The following is a 14,166-nucleotide window of genomic DNA, read 5'->3' as shown; positions in this document are numbered from 1 at the left end:
AACATGCAATCGCTGAGCACTTTGAGTAGTGAAAAAAGCACTTTATCAATGCAAAGAATTATTATTAAAGAATTATTAAGAGGAAGGCCTAAGAAAAGGTTTATTTGTGTGCTGAGAGAGGACATGCAGGTGATGGATGTGACAGAGCAAGATCCAGAAGACAGGAAGATGCGGAACAAGATGACACACTGTGGCAACCCCTAACAGGAGCAGCCAGAAGAAGAAGAAGAAACCTCCAAAGGAAAATCTTCTGAAACACAATCAGAATTCTAAAAAATATTCTTAGAAATACTTCATTTCCTTCCCTTTATTCTAATGCAATTACACGCATCATATTACAAATATATTTATATAAAATTTTCCTGTTTTTTATTGGTGCTAGTTTCAACAGTAGAGATTCTCATTGTTTTTTACCTGTTTTATTGTAATTTCAACATGTGCTGTTGTTATTATTCCTTCCCTTGTTTTTTGTTTTGGTAATGTGAAAAAGGCATCTATAACTTAGTTACTATTACTTTATGTAACAAGACACTTGATGTAACAAACACTTCTTTGGGTCTTCATAACACTTACAAAGCATTAGGAAAGTGTTTATTCATTTCTGTAATGTGACCTGCTAATAAAAATCATTTTGGAATGGTCGGAGGTGGCCGAACTGAGACACATTTCTCTAGATATCACATATTTAGTACAAGACCTGTGAATCCATATTAACAAGTCATTTTACCATTGTGTTAATATTCCACACTGCACAGAGATGAATCACCAACCTACTGATGTGTAATAAGAGTTGTGAAGATGTGAAGAATCCTTTGTTAAGGTCTTTTTTCAGTAAAAAATTGGTTACAAAACCTGGTCCTTTCCTAAATTTGGCTGAAACATGAAGACTAGCATTTGGACTTAAAATATACTGTATATCCATTGCATCACGTTCCTCAGCTTGTGCTATGTCACTTTCTAACATGCCTAATCTAGAGCAGGGTCACAGAGTATAGGATGCAAGGCAGGAACAAACTATTGGACAGGGTGCCTGTCCATCACATCACAAATATACAAACACCAAACACATGCTAGGAACAATTTAGTGTAACCAAATCACCTAACCTGCGAGTTTTCAAAAACAGAGGAACTGCTCAGGTGGTCCCGGAGGGGGGAAACCTTAATAATAGAACTTCACATCCTGTACCTCCATAAGGGAGTGGATCCTACATCTGCTCCTCTGCCTAAGTAAGCATGGCTCCAGGGAGTTAGTCTTAGGGTTTCTGACCCTAGTTTAATGGGAAGCCTAGGCATACAAATAGAAATGTAGGAGACTCACTATAGCATCTATCTCCTTGTGATGTGGGTCGGATATTTGGTACAAAGTAACAAAAAGATGCATTTACGAGAGCTAAACCAAAGAAACAAGGCCAAGGATGAAGCTTAGAGGCGCGGAAGCAACTTCCCAGAACCTAACCCTGACTCAGCCTTACAGGGCCAGGGAAGCCCAATGAAGGTCAACCACTGCGTTCCAGGGCCTAAACCAAGCTCAAAGCCCACAAGGCCAGAGGAGAAACTGGAGAATGACAGCATACCCAGATATGGCCCATACACAGTAATAACACCACACAGCTACAAAAAGTATGGCAGCCCCAAGATTGAAAGGACAGTGCCTCTTCCTTCCCAATGAATGTATTCCACAGAACCATTGGAAATGGAGTCTTGTTCCAAAAAACGTAACCTGCATGTCTTTAGACAGTGGGAGCAAACTGGAGCACCCTTGGGAAACCCATGCAGAAGCGAGGAGAGACACCACGCAGGAAGGGCCCAGGATGCAAACCCTGGTCTCCTTACAGTGAGGCAGAAGTGCTACCACTGTGCCACCTTCAACTTATGTTTAAAATTATGTTTTTGGTACATATCTTTTTATACTATTTAGATACAATATTGCACAGCATGCTGGACTCATAAGCAGAAAAGCACCTAATAAGAATACATAATATTAAGTATTGATAGTCCATTTCTGACTTATTTTTATTTTCTTAAGTTGAGCTTTAACTTGTGATCCAACCGACACAAATCTCAAATCAGGTGAATTGCAAAGGATTAGAGGGAGAACAGCTTGGGCTTCTTTAAAGCATAAACACTCTACATGCATAAAGATAGCTGTTAAACTATGACCATTGCACCCTGTGACCACCATATAAAAAGCAGACTAAAGTAATTGTCTGACTATTTGATATCTACTAGATGCTGACCGCTAAACTATGTGCTTTGCATCACGTGACTGCAGCTATTGCACAGAAAAAAGCAGGCTAAGCTAAATTGTCTTACCAAGTGATAACCACTAGATGGTGCAAAAATGGTTATTAGGCATAAGTTCCATTACACAGACACACACTCGCACTGGGCCAGCTTGGCGTCGACAATTAACCAAAGACGCAGTGAGGAGATTTGTTTCGATACAAATTAAGACAAAAATAAACACTATTTGTCAGGCTGATGCCCGGTGTATCTTCAAAAATGGAATCTTCATTAGAAGGCACAGTGATCACCAAATCATATTTTGAGCCCACATTCTCCAGGTCATTGTCATGGGAGTCTGTCATTGATCTATAGATGTTAAGCAGCTACCAAGTGTGAGGAATGGCATTTTATCACAAGCCATGCCCATCTGTCCACTCACTCTCATCAAATACAATTTAGTGTTGCCAGGTATTCCGAAGTGCATGTCTTTGGATTATAGAATTAAGCAAAAATTCCTAGAGGAAAACTATATGAATGTGAAAAGAATTTGAAAACAACACAAACAATACACCCAAGCTGAAAACACTGGAAAATGAACATTTGCTTCCTGAACACTTTAGGGTGTATGTTATGGATTTTGACAAGTTTATCACAAACAATCACCTTTTTTATTTCCCTATCATGTACTGTTTAATTGTAATTGTCTATTTCTGTAATTTCCTCTCATACTATATGTGTACATATGCAGTACAGTAACTACCATTGGAACATCTGTGGTGATCTAAAACGAGAGGCACTACTACTAGGAATGTCATGTCATTTTTCTAACCTAATTAATCCAGACCAGGATTTTTGTGTTTTTGGGTGAGTTTGGAACTTAGCCCAGCTAAAATAAGGTGCAAGGCAGGAGCAAACCCTGGACAGGGCGCCAGTCCATCAGAGGATGAACACACCCAATTCACCTCACCAGCATGTCAGTGGGAGAAAGCTGAAGCACCCTGAAGAAACCCATACAGACACGGAGAGAACATGAAAACTCCAAGGAGGAGGTTGTGAAGTAGCATTCTTCATGCCACCCTTGCTACTAGGAATTCAGCTCACATATCCCAAGTCCTGATGCTTCATTTCTGAATGGGACAGCTGTGCTAAAGATCCTCAATACATTACAAGGTACTGGCGGCTCTGTAAGGGCAAAAAAGTGTGGTACATAAGCCACTTGTCAACCCAAAAAAGAGATTTTTGCCTCCTGTTCATGTAAAAATTAAGTTCCATCCATCCATCCATCCATTCATCCATCCATCCATCCATCCTCTTCTGCTTATCTGAGGTCAGGTCGCAGGGGCAGCAGCTTGAGCAGAGAGGCCCAGACTTCCCTCTCCCTGGCCACTTCTTCTAGCTCTTCCGGGAGAATCCCAAGGCGTTCCCAGGCCAGCCGGGAGACATTGTCCCTCCAGCATGTCCTGGGTCTTCCCGGGTCCTCCTCCCAGTTGAACGTGCCCGGATCACCTCACCAGGGAGGTGTCCAGTTGGCAGCTTACAAGGAAGGTGAAGGATTTCAATATTTTAGACTGATGTTTCCACAAATAATTGATGCCCATTTTAAGGAAGGTATGTTTGTCAGTCCACAGATGAGGGATCTGTGTGTGAGACTGGAGGAAATCTCATGGAAGGCAATCAAAGATGTCGCTGAGAATTTTCTTGGCAACTACAGAGCACCAAACTATGTCCAGCTAGTTGACAACATGTATTGAAGCATACAAAACCATGAAGTGCAACATGAGACTGAAGATTCATTTTCTTCATTCACACTTGGACATCTTCCCTGATAATCTTAGTGCAGTCATTGCAATGATGGAAAGCAATGGAAATGGAATCCATCAATGCTAGCTGACTATTGTTGGACGCTGAAACAAGAAGCATCAGGTGTTGAGTACAAATAAACATCACAAACAAAATATTTTTAGCAACTAAAGCAATGTGTCGGCATCATTAAGTAATTGAACATACTAAATTCAGTACAAGTTAATTTGATATTTCTCCAAATTGCTATGTGATACTGTCAATCTCTAATTATATTTGTGTTCAGCTTAGAATCCTTTCTCACAATCAACAAACAATTTTCAGAAAGCATACAAAGCAAAGAAAGCACAACTTGTAAGAAATATATTTTCTAGTGTAATTAGATAAAAATACAAGAACAGAACAGTCATGTGGCCCTGCAGCTCAGCAGCTCAACCAATGATCTGTGTCTCGATCTGTGTAGTCTTCACAGACTACAGGACCACCACCAGCACAATCAGCTCCACAGACAGTCTGCCGGATGATCTCAACATTTTCTATACCCGCTTTGAGACATCCAGCAACAGCACAGAGTGGAGACACACATACACACACATCTGGACCATCCAACGGTCTCTTCAGGTCAGGTACACAAAGTACTAAGGAAGATCAAAGACCATAAGGCAGCAGGACCAGACAACATCCCTGGGTGGGCTCTCAGAGAATGTCTCAACGAGCTGGCTGATGTTCTCTGCTCCATCTTCAACCTTTCCCTCAGTCAGAGCATCGTTCCATCCTGCTTTAAGACTACAATCTTTGTCCACCTTGCTAAAAAAAGCCCACCCACCTGCCTGAATGACTACAGGCCAGTAGCACTCACTCCAATCATCATGAAGTGTTCTGAGAGAGTGGTGCTGGCCCACATTCAGAGCAGTATACCGGACACTCTAGACCCCCTGCAGGATGCTTACCGGCCCAACATGTCCACCTCAGATGCCATCGTGGCCTCACTACATTATTCCCTCTCCCATCTGGAGAACAAAGACTCCTACATCAGGATGCTCTTTGTTGACTACAGCTCAGCCTTTAACACGGTTTTCCCCCATAAACTCACCCATAAGCTGTCTGCACTTGGCCTGCACCCCACCCTCTGTGACTGGCTCCTAGACTTTCTGACTGACAGGCCCCAGTCTGTCAGGATTGGTAATAGGATTTCAGCTACCATTATCACAAATACAGGCACCCTACAGGGATGCGTCCTCAGGCCCATCCTCTACACCTTGTTCACCCACGACTGTGTCGCCTCTCATAAAGATAACATCATCCTAAAGTTTGCAGACGACACTGCAGTGATAGGACGCATCACTGGTGGGGATGAGGCGGTCTACAGGAGGGAGGTGGACAGTCTGGCATCATGGTGTGAGGATCTCACCCTCAACACAGACAAGACAAAGGAGATGATAGTGGACACGAGGAAGAGGAGAAGACCTCACTGGCCACTGTTCATTCTCACTTGGACACTTAACACCACAAAGCTGGTCAATAGGGCTCAACAGTGGCTGTACTTTCTAAAGGAGTCTGAGGAAGTTTGGCATGTCAACTTAGATCCTTGGCCAGCTGCATCACTGTGTGGTACGGCAACATTACTGCTATGGACCGCAAACACCTGCAGAGACAGGTAAAGACTACTGAGAAGATCACCAGGACCCCGCTGCCCTCTCTACAGAGAATCTACAACTGCAGAGTTGATTTATTATATATTTCATTTTATTTTCAAAAATATGAACATTACAATTGCATGCTACTCAAATAAATAATAATAATAACATAACAGCCAAAACCATTTACTTCAAAATCAATACAGAAAAAAAGGAAAAATAGAAGTACAATAAAATAATTAAAACACAAACAAGCAAATCAATATTCAACCAATATCTTGGTTTTCAAAAAGCAAATCCAAGTGACCTTAGAAAATATTGTCTAATTAAGCCTTAATTTGAATTAAGTAGTTATATATAAATGTGGCAGAGAATAGAAGATAAAGCTGTTAAAGACTAGTGTGATATTTTTTGCCGTCTCTATCACATTTTGCACAAAATCACATTTTCATTTTTGTGTGGTTGAAGATGATGCAAGAATAGAATGTGAAGTATAAATATAGTAAAAGACATGGCCTTCATTATATTTCAAATTGTTTCTCGGAAACTACAAGAAATGTGCGAGCATCGAAAATTGAAAGTACACAAATTCAATTTCTTTCTTCCGAATTTTTTCCCCGATTTCCGATTGTGGACGAATCAAAACAACAGGAGACAAAGAATTCGAAACTACACTTCCTAGTAGTCTTCGCGTTTCTCTTATTACTACGCAGGCGCCTATTAAACCAATACGAAGACAAGGCTAGCAGGGGGCGTTTCATCCGATGACAGTCTATGAACACACATTGCTTTTTTTTTACCTCAGTGGCTTGGTAGTCGTTGCTGTTTGTAGTTGTCTGCAGTTTGTGGTGTAAAGCTAACAAGGTAGACCCAAATCTCATAGTTTAGTTATCTGTTGGGCCTTTTTTTGCAACATTTTGAAAGCAGCACAACATTCATATGATGGACGCGATTTTAAACTGCCAGTCCAAGGATTTAGAGGACTATTACGCTTTGCTAGGATGCGATGAGCTGTCTTCGGTAAGAGTGACAGAACTGGTTGTTGCATTTTCTAAAGTCCATGTTGTTTTATGTTTTGAAAATACCAACTTTTACATAACGTTTTCCTTATCAATATCAAAAATTTGTCGGAGGCTGAGGAATAACTTTTTCATAATGCAGCTTTGTCACCATCCGTCTGTCAAAATAACGACATTCTGATCGTTCATTTAATGAGTAGAAATATAATACTGTAAACAGAATGTTGGGAAATCTGTTTTCATCTGATTATTTATGTACATGTTCATTACATACTAGTTCCGTTCTCTGTGTAATGTTATATATCAACTCAATCAATTCAGAGTATTTTTTATTTTTGATAGCAAATTTCATTGAAACATTGACGGATTTTATATCCTAATCTGAGCTATATCTTGTGTCCGTAGTATAGAGTATAGCTGCAAAACACTGGAAGCGTTATGATGTACTTTTGCACATATAGATCTGATTTAAGTTTTTGTTTTTTTAATGTAAATGATTCTTTTGTAATTTGATGTCCTTAAAGATGATGTATTTGAAAGGATGCTGTTACATCTACAGTTGGTTCTTGACTTCATCAAATTGGCTCCAACTTTATATGAGCCTGTACTGCTAAAAGGAGCATCAGAAAAAAGTTTGAATGAATGTCAAGCAGTGCTGCTTTAGCTAATCGACAGGCTAAAATAAAAGCCTTCACCTCCCAGCCTGCTCACAGGTCTCCTCCTGACTTCATGGGTTTTCGTGATGTAATCCTGTTTTTCACCCACATCTCAAACATGTGCATGTCAGGTTAATTTGGCATTTTACATTGGCCCCATGAGTTTGTGAGTGAGTGTGCCCGTTATGGGTGGGTATCTTGTCTAAGCCTTCTTCCAATGCTTCTCAGATAGACTCATAAGTAGCCCTGAAATGTAATAAGCAGGTGGGATGGAAACATAATGGATGCATTGCGAGAATTTATAATAATGTGAATGAAGGGCTGAATTTATTTCCCTTTAAAGGATGCGTGGGAAGTTGGGACTGCTTTACATCCCCATCCCTTTTTGGTAGAGAATTTGCCGAATAAAATATAGGAGCGTCTCATAATGTTTTGTTTGTTTCATTCTCTTATGTAGTTTCTTTGCCCTTGAAATTGAAATGTTCATTAACAATACTGTTTTTGATTCTTTTCATATGAAGCTAAGATACCTACAGTATTAGTGAAGCAGACTAACACTTTAATAATCACTATCTTATTTGGTACATCTCGCTTAATTAACAGTGAGCAGAAATAATGCAAAGTGCATTCCAGGTGCTACGGTAGGTTTTATATCTTTGTTTGTGGAAAGCAAGTCACGGTATTGCTTTAATAAGCTTCTTAATGCACTAGATACTCCATTTGGAATATTGGATGCAGGATGGGCCACCGTGTCATACAAACACACATAGAAAACTGCAGAGAAAGGTGCACAGCGACACACACTTAATGCAGGACTAAGGACTACATGGAAGAGCCTATAGTAGCAAACAATGATGTAAAAGAAGGTCTAAGTGCAGGATTCCTAATTATGAGAGCGGAGATTTAAAGTCATTTATTTAATGCGGACGCAGGATATGCTACTGAAAGCTGGGTTAGAGGAAGAACTGGAAGATCAAATGTTTCTAATTATTTCTTCCTTTTTTGGAGGATTTTAAGTAACAGTTACAGTATGAAAAGACCTTCAAATCACAACAGATACTGTAGGTACAGAAATGTTACAACTAAAAAACTATGTTGGGCACAAAGAGTCTGTGCTTGTAAACATTTGTTTTAAATGTTCTTATTACTTAAGAGTATTGTTGCGCTGGCCTTTCCTGTTGTACCCAAAACAGGGCTATAAATTAAAAGCTTCCCTGCCTTCATCATCCGAAGCTGTGAAACTCATTTATTTGGAGGTAATAGAAAACATGAAAGCTCTTCCTGTCATCACAACTACAAAGACTTTGGTCTTTTGGGTCACTCACTAGGGAAGCAAAACCTTTCATTATATAGTAATAAAAGCAGAGCTCAAGGTGAGCTCAGAACTTTACTGGCAATGCCCAGTTGCTCTTCTGGATTTAATTGAATCCTAAATGTATGTAAGTCTGAGAGATGTTATCTTATCTTATTAGGTGAAATGCATTGGATTTAGAAGTTCTCTTGTTTTTTGTTATATTGCTAAATTAGTATAGCTCCTTTCACAAAGATATTATCCTCTGTTGAAACTGTGTTAGCAAGTTCATATTCTGAAATTTACTGGTTTCTCCTTTTGGTGTCTGGTCCTGGAGGCTATAACGTTTATGGCTTTGTTACAGGAAATACTGTAAAATGCCACATCAACATCCTTTTTTCTTTATTCAGATTTACTTAGCTGAAGATGAACCTGTAAGGATATCTATCAATCCATTATCCGACCTGTTATATCCTAACTACAGGGTCACGGGGGTCTGCTGGAGCCAATCCCAGCCAACACAGGGCACAAGGCAGGAAATAAACCCCGGGAAGGGCACCAGCCCACCACAGGGCTGTAAGAACATCTAACAATCTCAAAACAGTGTGAGGGTTCCCAGGCTAAGTACTTGCCAATCTGTCAATCAACCGTATTTTATAGTGCCTTTAACAGCAAACACTATCGCAAGGCCGAAAAGACAGTCATATGATATCAGATTTGCAAAATGAGCAAAATAATAAAAAACATAGAAATTACAGAAAATGTAGTACTCACAGGAACAAAAGCAGCCTGGAAATGTACTTGACAGATTTTTGACTGCAAGTATAAAAGATGTATAAATAGAGTACGTAATCGAAGAAATAGAGACCGTAACAGTACAGCATAAATCGATCCATTATTAATAGAACTTTCACATGTAGTTGACTAATTTTGTATAGTGTATACCATCTCAGAAGTTTAGAATGCTGCCATATGTGTGAATTTCTTCTTGCCTTGCACCTTATCGCACCTCTCCGTCAGTGTCTTTTGTCCTGTAAATGTGCCGATTAAGACAAGCAGCAAGCAGCTGGCTATTCCATCCCCCACCATCGCAGAAAGTTCACAAAATTCTCCCAGCTCATGCCTTGTTTGATTATCTGGGAGTGAGTGAACTGCTGGAGTTTTAGAGTGGAAATAATAGATTGTTATTTGGAACACATGCATTTCATGTGTGTTCCGTTTCTACAGTAATCTGTGTAAACACATTGTTAAAACAGAAACCTTTTCATATTTTAGTAATAAATGTTACAAAATGTAGGCATAAACTATAGAATGTGTGAACTTTCTGCGACGGTGGGGGGATGGAATAGCTGGCTGCTTGCTGCTTATATTAATTGGCACTTTTACAGGACAAAAGACGCTGACGAGCGGTGCGAACGGATTTAAGGTGGGCCGGATTTATGAATTTTCTCGTAGGCTATGGTAATTCTAGTGTTAATTAGAGAGTTATTAATACAAAATAAATTTCTTAGTCAAAATGTCCTCAGCACCACATGGTTGTCCTGACTATGTTGTTCTCCACAGAGATGTCCTATATCAAACTGTTATCAATGTCTAGTGTTTATCCTGATTCATCTGTTTTTAAAACCTTGTTGATATACCAATCAAAGTTTTCTGAAAATTATGTGTTCTAAGTATCTTGTGGACTACCTGTTAAGATGAGTATCTATATGGATTTTTTGTAGTACAGTATATGTGTCCTGACCAGACTGTTTTCCAACCCAACCCAACATACTGATGAAAGAGTTATCAAAACCATATCAATATACTGAGGAACGTCTTCCAAGAGGCATAGTAACATCATAACCTAAATGTTGTGAATATCATATGGGTATGTTGACCAATGTGCTCTCAAATTCTCAAAGACATCCTCATCAGACTTTAAGACTAAGTCTTGTGAGTGTTCTGGACAGCTGTTTTCAATACCATTTAGTTGTTCTTTCCAGACTAGATTTGTTAATGACTAGCTATTGTTCACTTAGCTTACATTAAGCATTTAAACTGAACAATCCTATTAATTACATGGTTAAGTTCAATTTGTGATAGGAAATATAATTGCCTTGTTTCATTCTAATGCCTGAAATAGACTCACTTTGAGATATGTTGTTCATTTAATAGACTAGGGGACTCTGCTCCCTGCTCGCTTTGCTCCCCAACCACAGGACGGGCACTACGCACTAGCCACTTCGTGGATCTGCTGCTTGTGTATGGGGAATTGGATGTACAATTTAAACAGATTTTATTTTCATGGGAATTGTTACATATGCATAATACAACTAACTATTTTACATTGCAGCAAGTAATTAACCATAGTAAAAAATAATAAATTGAAAGAAAATTATGTTCCATGTTGCGTTAGAGGTATTCGTTGCGTTTATATGTATTCGTTCTGTTTGGCTTTGAAATTAACATGCAAATACTTTTTAAACTTCACTCTTTTTCAGTGAAACTTCAGTAAAAACAATTTTTTAATTAACATTTCGTCAATCTCGCATTAATTTTTGATTCCGTGTTTGGAATTACATCGTGACAACGCAACGTATAACTCCCTGCGAGTGAATATAATTTCTTTCTCTCTAATAAATAAACCGAATTTCTTGAATGTTTGTCCCTGTGATTTGTTAATTGTCATAGCAAAAGCTATTATAACAGGAAACTGTAAATGTTTTAATACGAATGGCATATCAAATACTCCTTTGGTGTCTAATGTTATCTGAGGAAGATGTACTACATCACCTTTCTTGTTGCCTGTTAAAATTTTACATGTCATTGCTGTGTAACCGATCAACAGTTTTCACGTTAATTTGTTTGACTTCGTTTCTCGGTGCTAGGATTGCCCGTGTACTCATTTCTTCTGTTGATAACCGTTCAGGATGAAATTCATCAATAAGATTTCAACATAATAAGTCTTCTTTTATTGGGAACTTAAAGTGAGGAAAACATAAAAATTTATAAGAGCTGAGAGCGCAGGAACTAAGTCTGACAAAAGCACTTACACGAAGGAGAGTGGACCGTGGGCGTGGTTGTAAATGGTTGAGAGGAGGGCTGGACTTGACAAAATCTCTTGGCAAAAGTCTCGTCTCCAGGGTCTTGAAAAAGTCTGTTCTCAAGGTTTTCTTTTATAATAAAAGAGACATAGATCATTGATCATTTTACATTTTTAAAGGATACCTTTAGAGAAAATAAAGTGTGCTAAACAAAGCTGAGAATGGGAAAGTTTTGAACAAACAGTAATACTGTGCTGAAATTTAAAAGCAACACAGCTACTGTCCATTATCACATGCACAGCAAGCATGTTTTATGTAGAGTTGGGTGACGGCAACATTCCTTATTGATACTTATATTGATACTTGTAGCACTAGCTAGGAAAATCTGATAACCAATATTAATAAGAAATCACACAGAGGTTGTGTACCGTGTTAGAAAAGGGCACAGTATCAGTCAGCATGGCTTTCAACAAAGACTTTTGACAGATAATCACTTGTACCTTGATTCTGCATTCCATCTAGAAGCACTGTCACAAGCTGCATAGAAAAAATGTTAACTGACTAGAGACAACAGCTGAAAACCCAAGTTAGCCACAGCCAATAAAGTTTCACTCATAACTGACTTTGGGACTTCACTAACAACCCAAGAATAATAATTATGTCAGTACATAGATAAAGACCGACAGATGAAATCAGTGGTACAACAGACACAAATGTATTCATTTAGTCATACTGCTGACAGCCGTACTGTAAAATAGACTCCTGCCACATAGGCATGGGAACTCATAGTCATTGTATGTCTTATGTTCATGATAATGCAAGGAATGTCCACTTATTCTAAGACTAATTCTAAGACTCGGTAGAATGTTTCGCTTGTAGACTCTGCCTTTTGAAACGTTTGAAGCACCGTATGAAATGTAGAACACACGGCATAACAGCAGCAACAACCCAGCAGCTGATCGAGCAAAGAGGAGGTGAAAAAAACAACTGTTACTTGTTTTCCATTGTATCACCGTTTACGAGGGGTTTCAGAGGAGCGACTGTGTCTCCTTGGTGTGTGTTTAGCCCCCCTCTTCACAACAGTGCTTAGATCTGGCAGAGGGGGGAATTGGTATGCGAGCGAAGTTCAGATCATGTGGCACGTCAACAGCAGCAAGCCAGCAGCTGATTGAGCAAAGTGGAGGTAAAAAAAAAAAATAGTTTTCCATTGTATCACTGTTTAAGAGGGGTTATGGAGGAGCGCCCCAATTTCCTTAAGCTGCATATTCAGCCCTCCTCTTCACAACGGCGCATAGTATGGTTGGCGAGCAAATCGAGTTTTCTGCATTATCAGGCAGGATATAATATTTAAATGGTTATGTTTATTAATCAGTCAAATGGGCTTAACTATTTGGGTCCCTTTTCCAAACTCTTCAAATTTAAAGGGACATCTGTGGATATCCTGTTCAAATTGTTAGCAACACCTTCTGGATGTCTGGATTAAATTGGTCTCAAGACTATTAGGATATGCTAACTATGCAGATATATTATCCAAAGTCATTTGAATTTGTACATCTTGACTAAAGTTTTCTGTGTACATTGTGTATGTTGATGAAAGTGCTGGCCACATTTGAATGCATTTGTCATTGAATTCTTGACCAGGTGTCAACAAAGTGTATCCAAAGCTTTTTAAATCTGTTATCAAAACTGAATAGATAGCAGCTAACTAAATCAATATAGGCATGTTGACCAAATGGAGTGCAAATACTTAAAATGTTTGGTCAGACTGTGGTATCAACTGTATGAAAATCTTCTGGTTTGTGTGTGTGGAAGATAGCATTATGGTCCCTCTGCGCTTAGAAACTGGTTTTAATTTCCAGGTTGGGCAATTTATTTGTGTAGCCTGATAGTTTTGTGGTTCCTCCAGGACAAATGCTATCCTTCTACAGTCCAAAAATCATTCCTTTTGGTTGAGTGACTTCCTGCAAACGTTTCTTACCCTATAATGGTAAACCCTACATTGCTGTGTGGCCATTGTTGTCAGTATAGGTTCTAGAGATACTGGACAATGACCAGCAGGCAAAGAAAGAGGATGGAGAAAAATGTCATTGAAACTGCTGATATCCTGGTATCTACATACAAGAAGGCTCAATTAGCAAAGTATGATTTGAGTTTTAAAAGAAATAGTTGTGGTGCACCGTTATTAAGAAACAATGGTCTTTCTTAGTTCTTCCTATGAAAGGTATGTTGGATGTTAACAATGACATTGGCTTGAGGGTCTGGACAGAAATCCACACCATATGGCATATGTTTCAGTTTCTGTTTTGCATAGAAACACATGGTGTGCTGAGAACGGTTATTTTCCTCCTTAAAGTCTTGCTGTCAAATTCCTAAGCCAGAATCAAAAAACCATTGTCCTTTAGAATCACAAGACGATCATGAAAAGATTGCTTAATTTGCTGTCTAAAGACATGAGATTGAAAGTCACAGGACAATTTTGGTTATGAAATAAACTTTATCACAAGATGCACG

General features: G+C 39.0%; 1 protein-coding gene across 1 annotated transcript in view; it reads left to right on the top strand.

Moving 5' to 3' along the window:
• Nucleotides 1-6,473: 6,473 nt before the first annotated feature.
• The window catches only part of dnajc12 (DnaJ (Hsp40) homolog, subfamily C, member 12), a 60,675-nt gene continuing 52,982 nt past the window's right edge, over nt 6,474-14,166 (top strand). Inside the window, exon 1 of the mRNA XM_039735088.1 lies at nt 6,474-6,683. Coding sequence (XP_039591022.1) covers nt 6,603-6,683 — 81 coding nt within the window. The 5' untranslated portion in view covers nt 6,474-6,602. The remainder of the gene's footprint in view (nt 6,684-14,166) is intronic.

This window comes from Polypterus senegalus, chromosome 1, assembly GCF_016835505.1.
Source record: "Polypterus senegalus isolate Bchr_013 chromosome 1, ASM1683550v1, whole genome shotgun sequence".
Taxonomy (NCBI): Eukaryota; Metazoa; Chordata; class Cladistia; order Polypteriformes; family Polypteridae; genus Polypterus; species Polypterus senegalus.
This window is presented reverse-complemented; position numbering and strand designations above follow the sequence as displayed.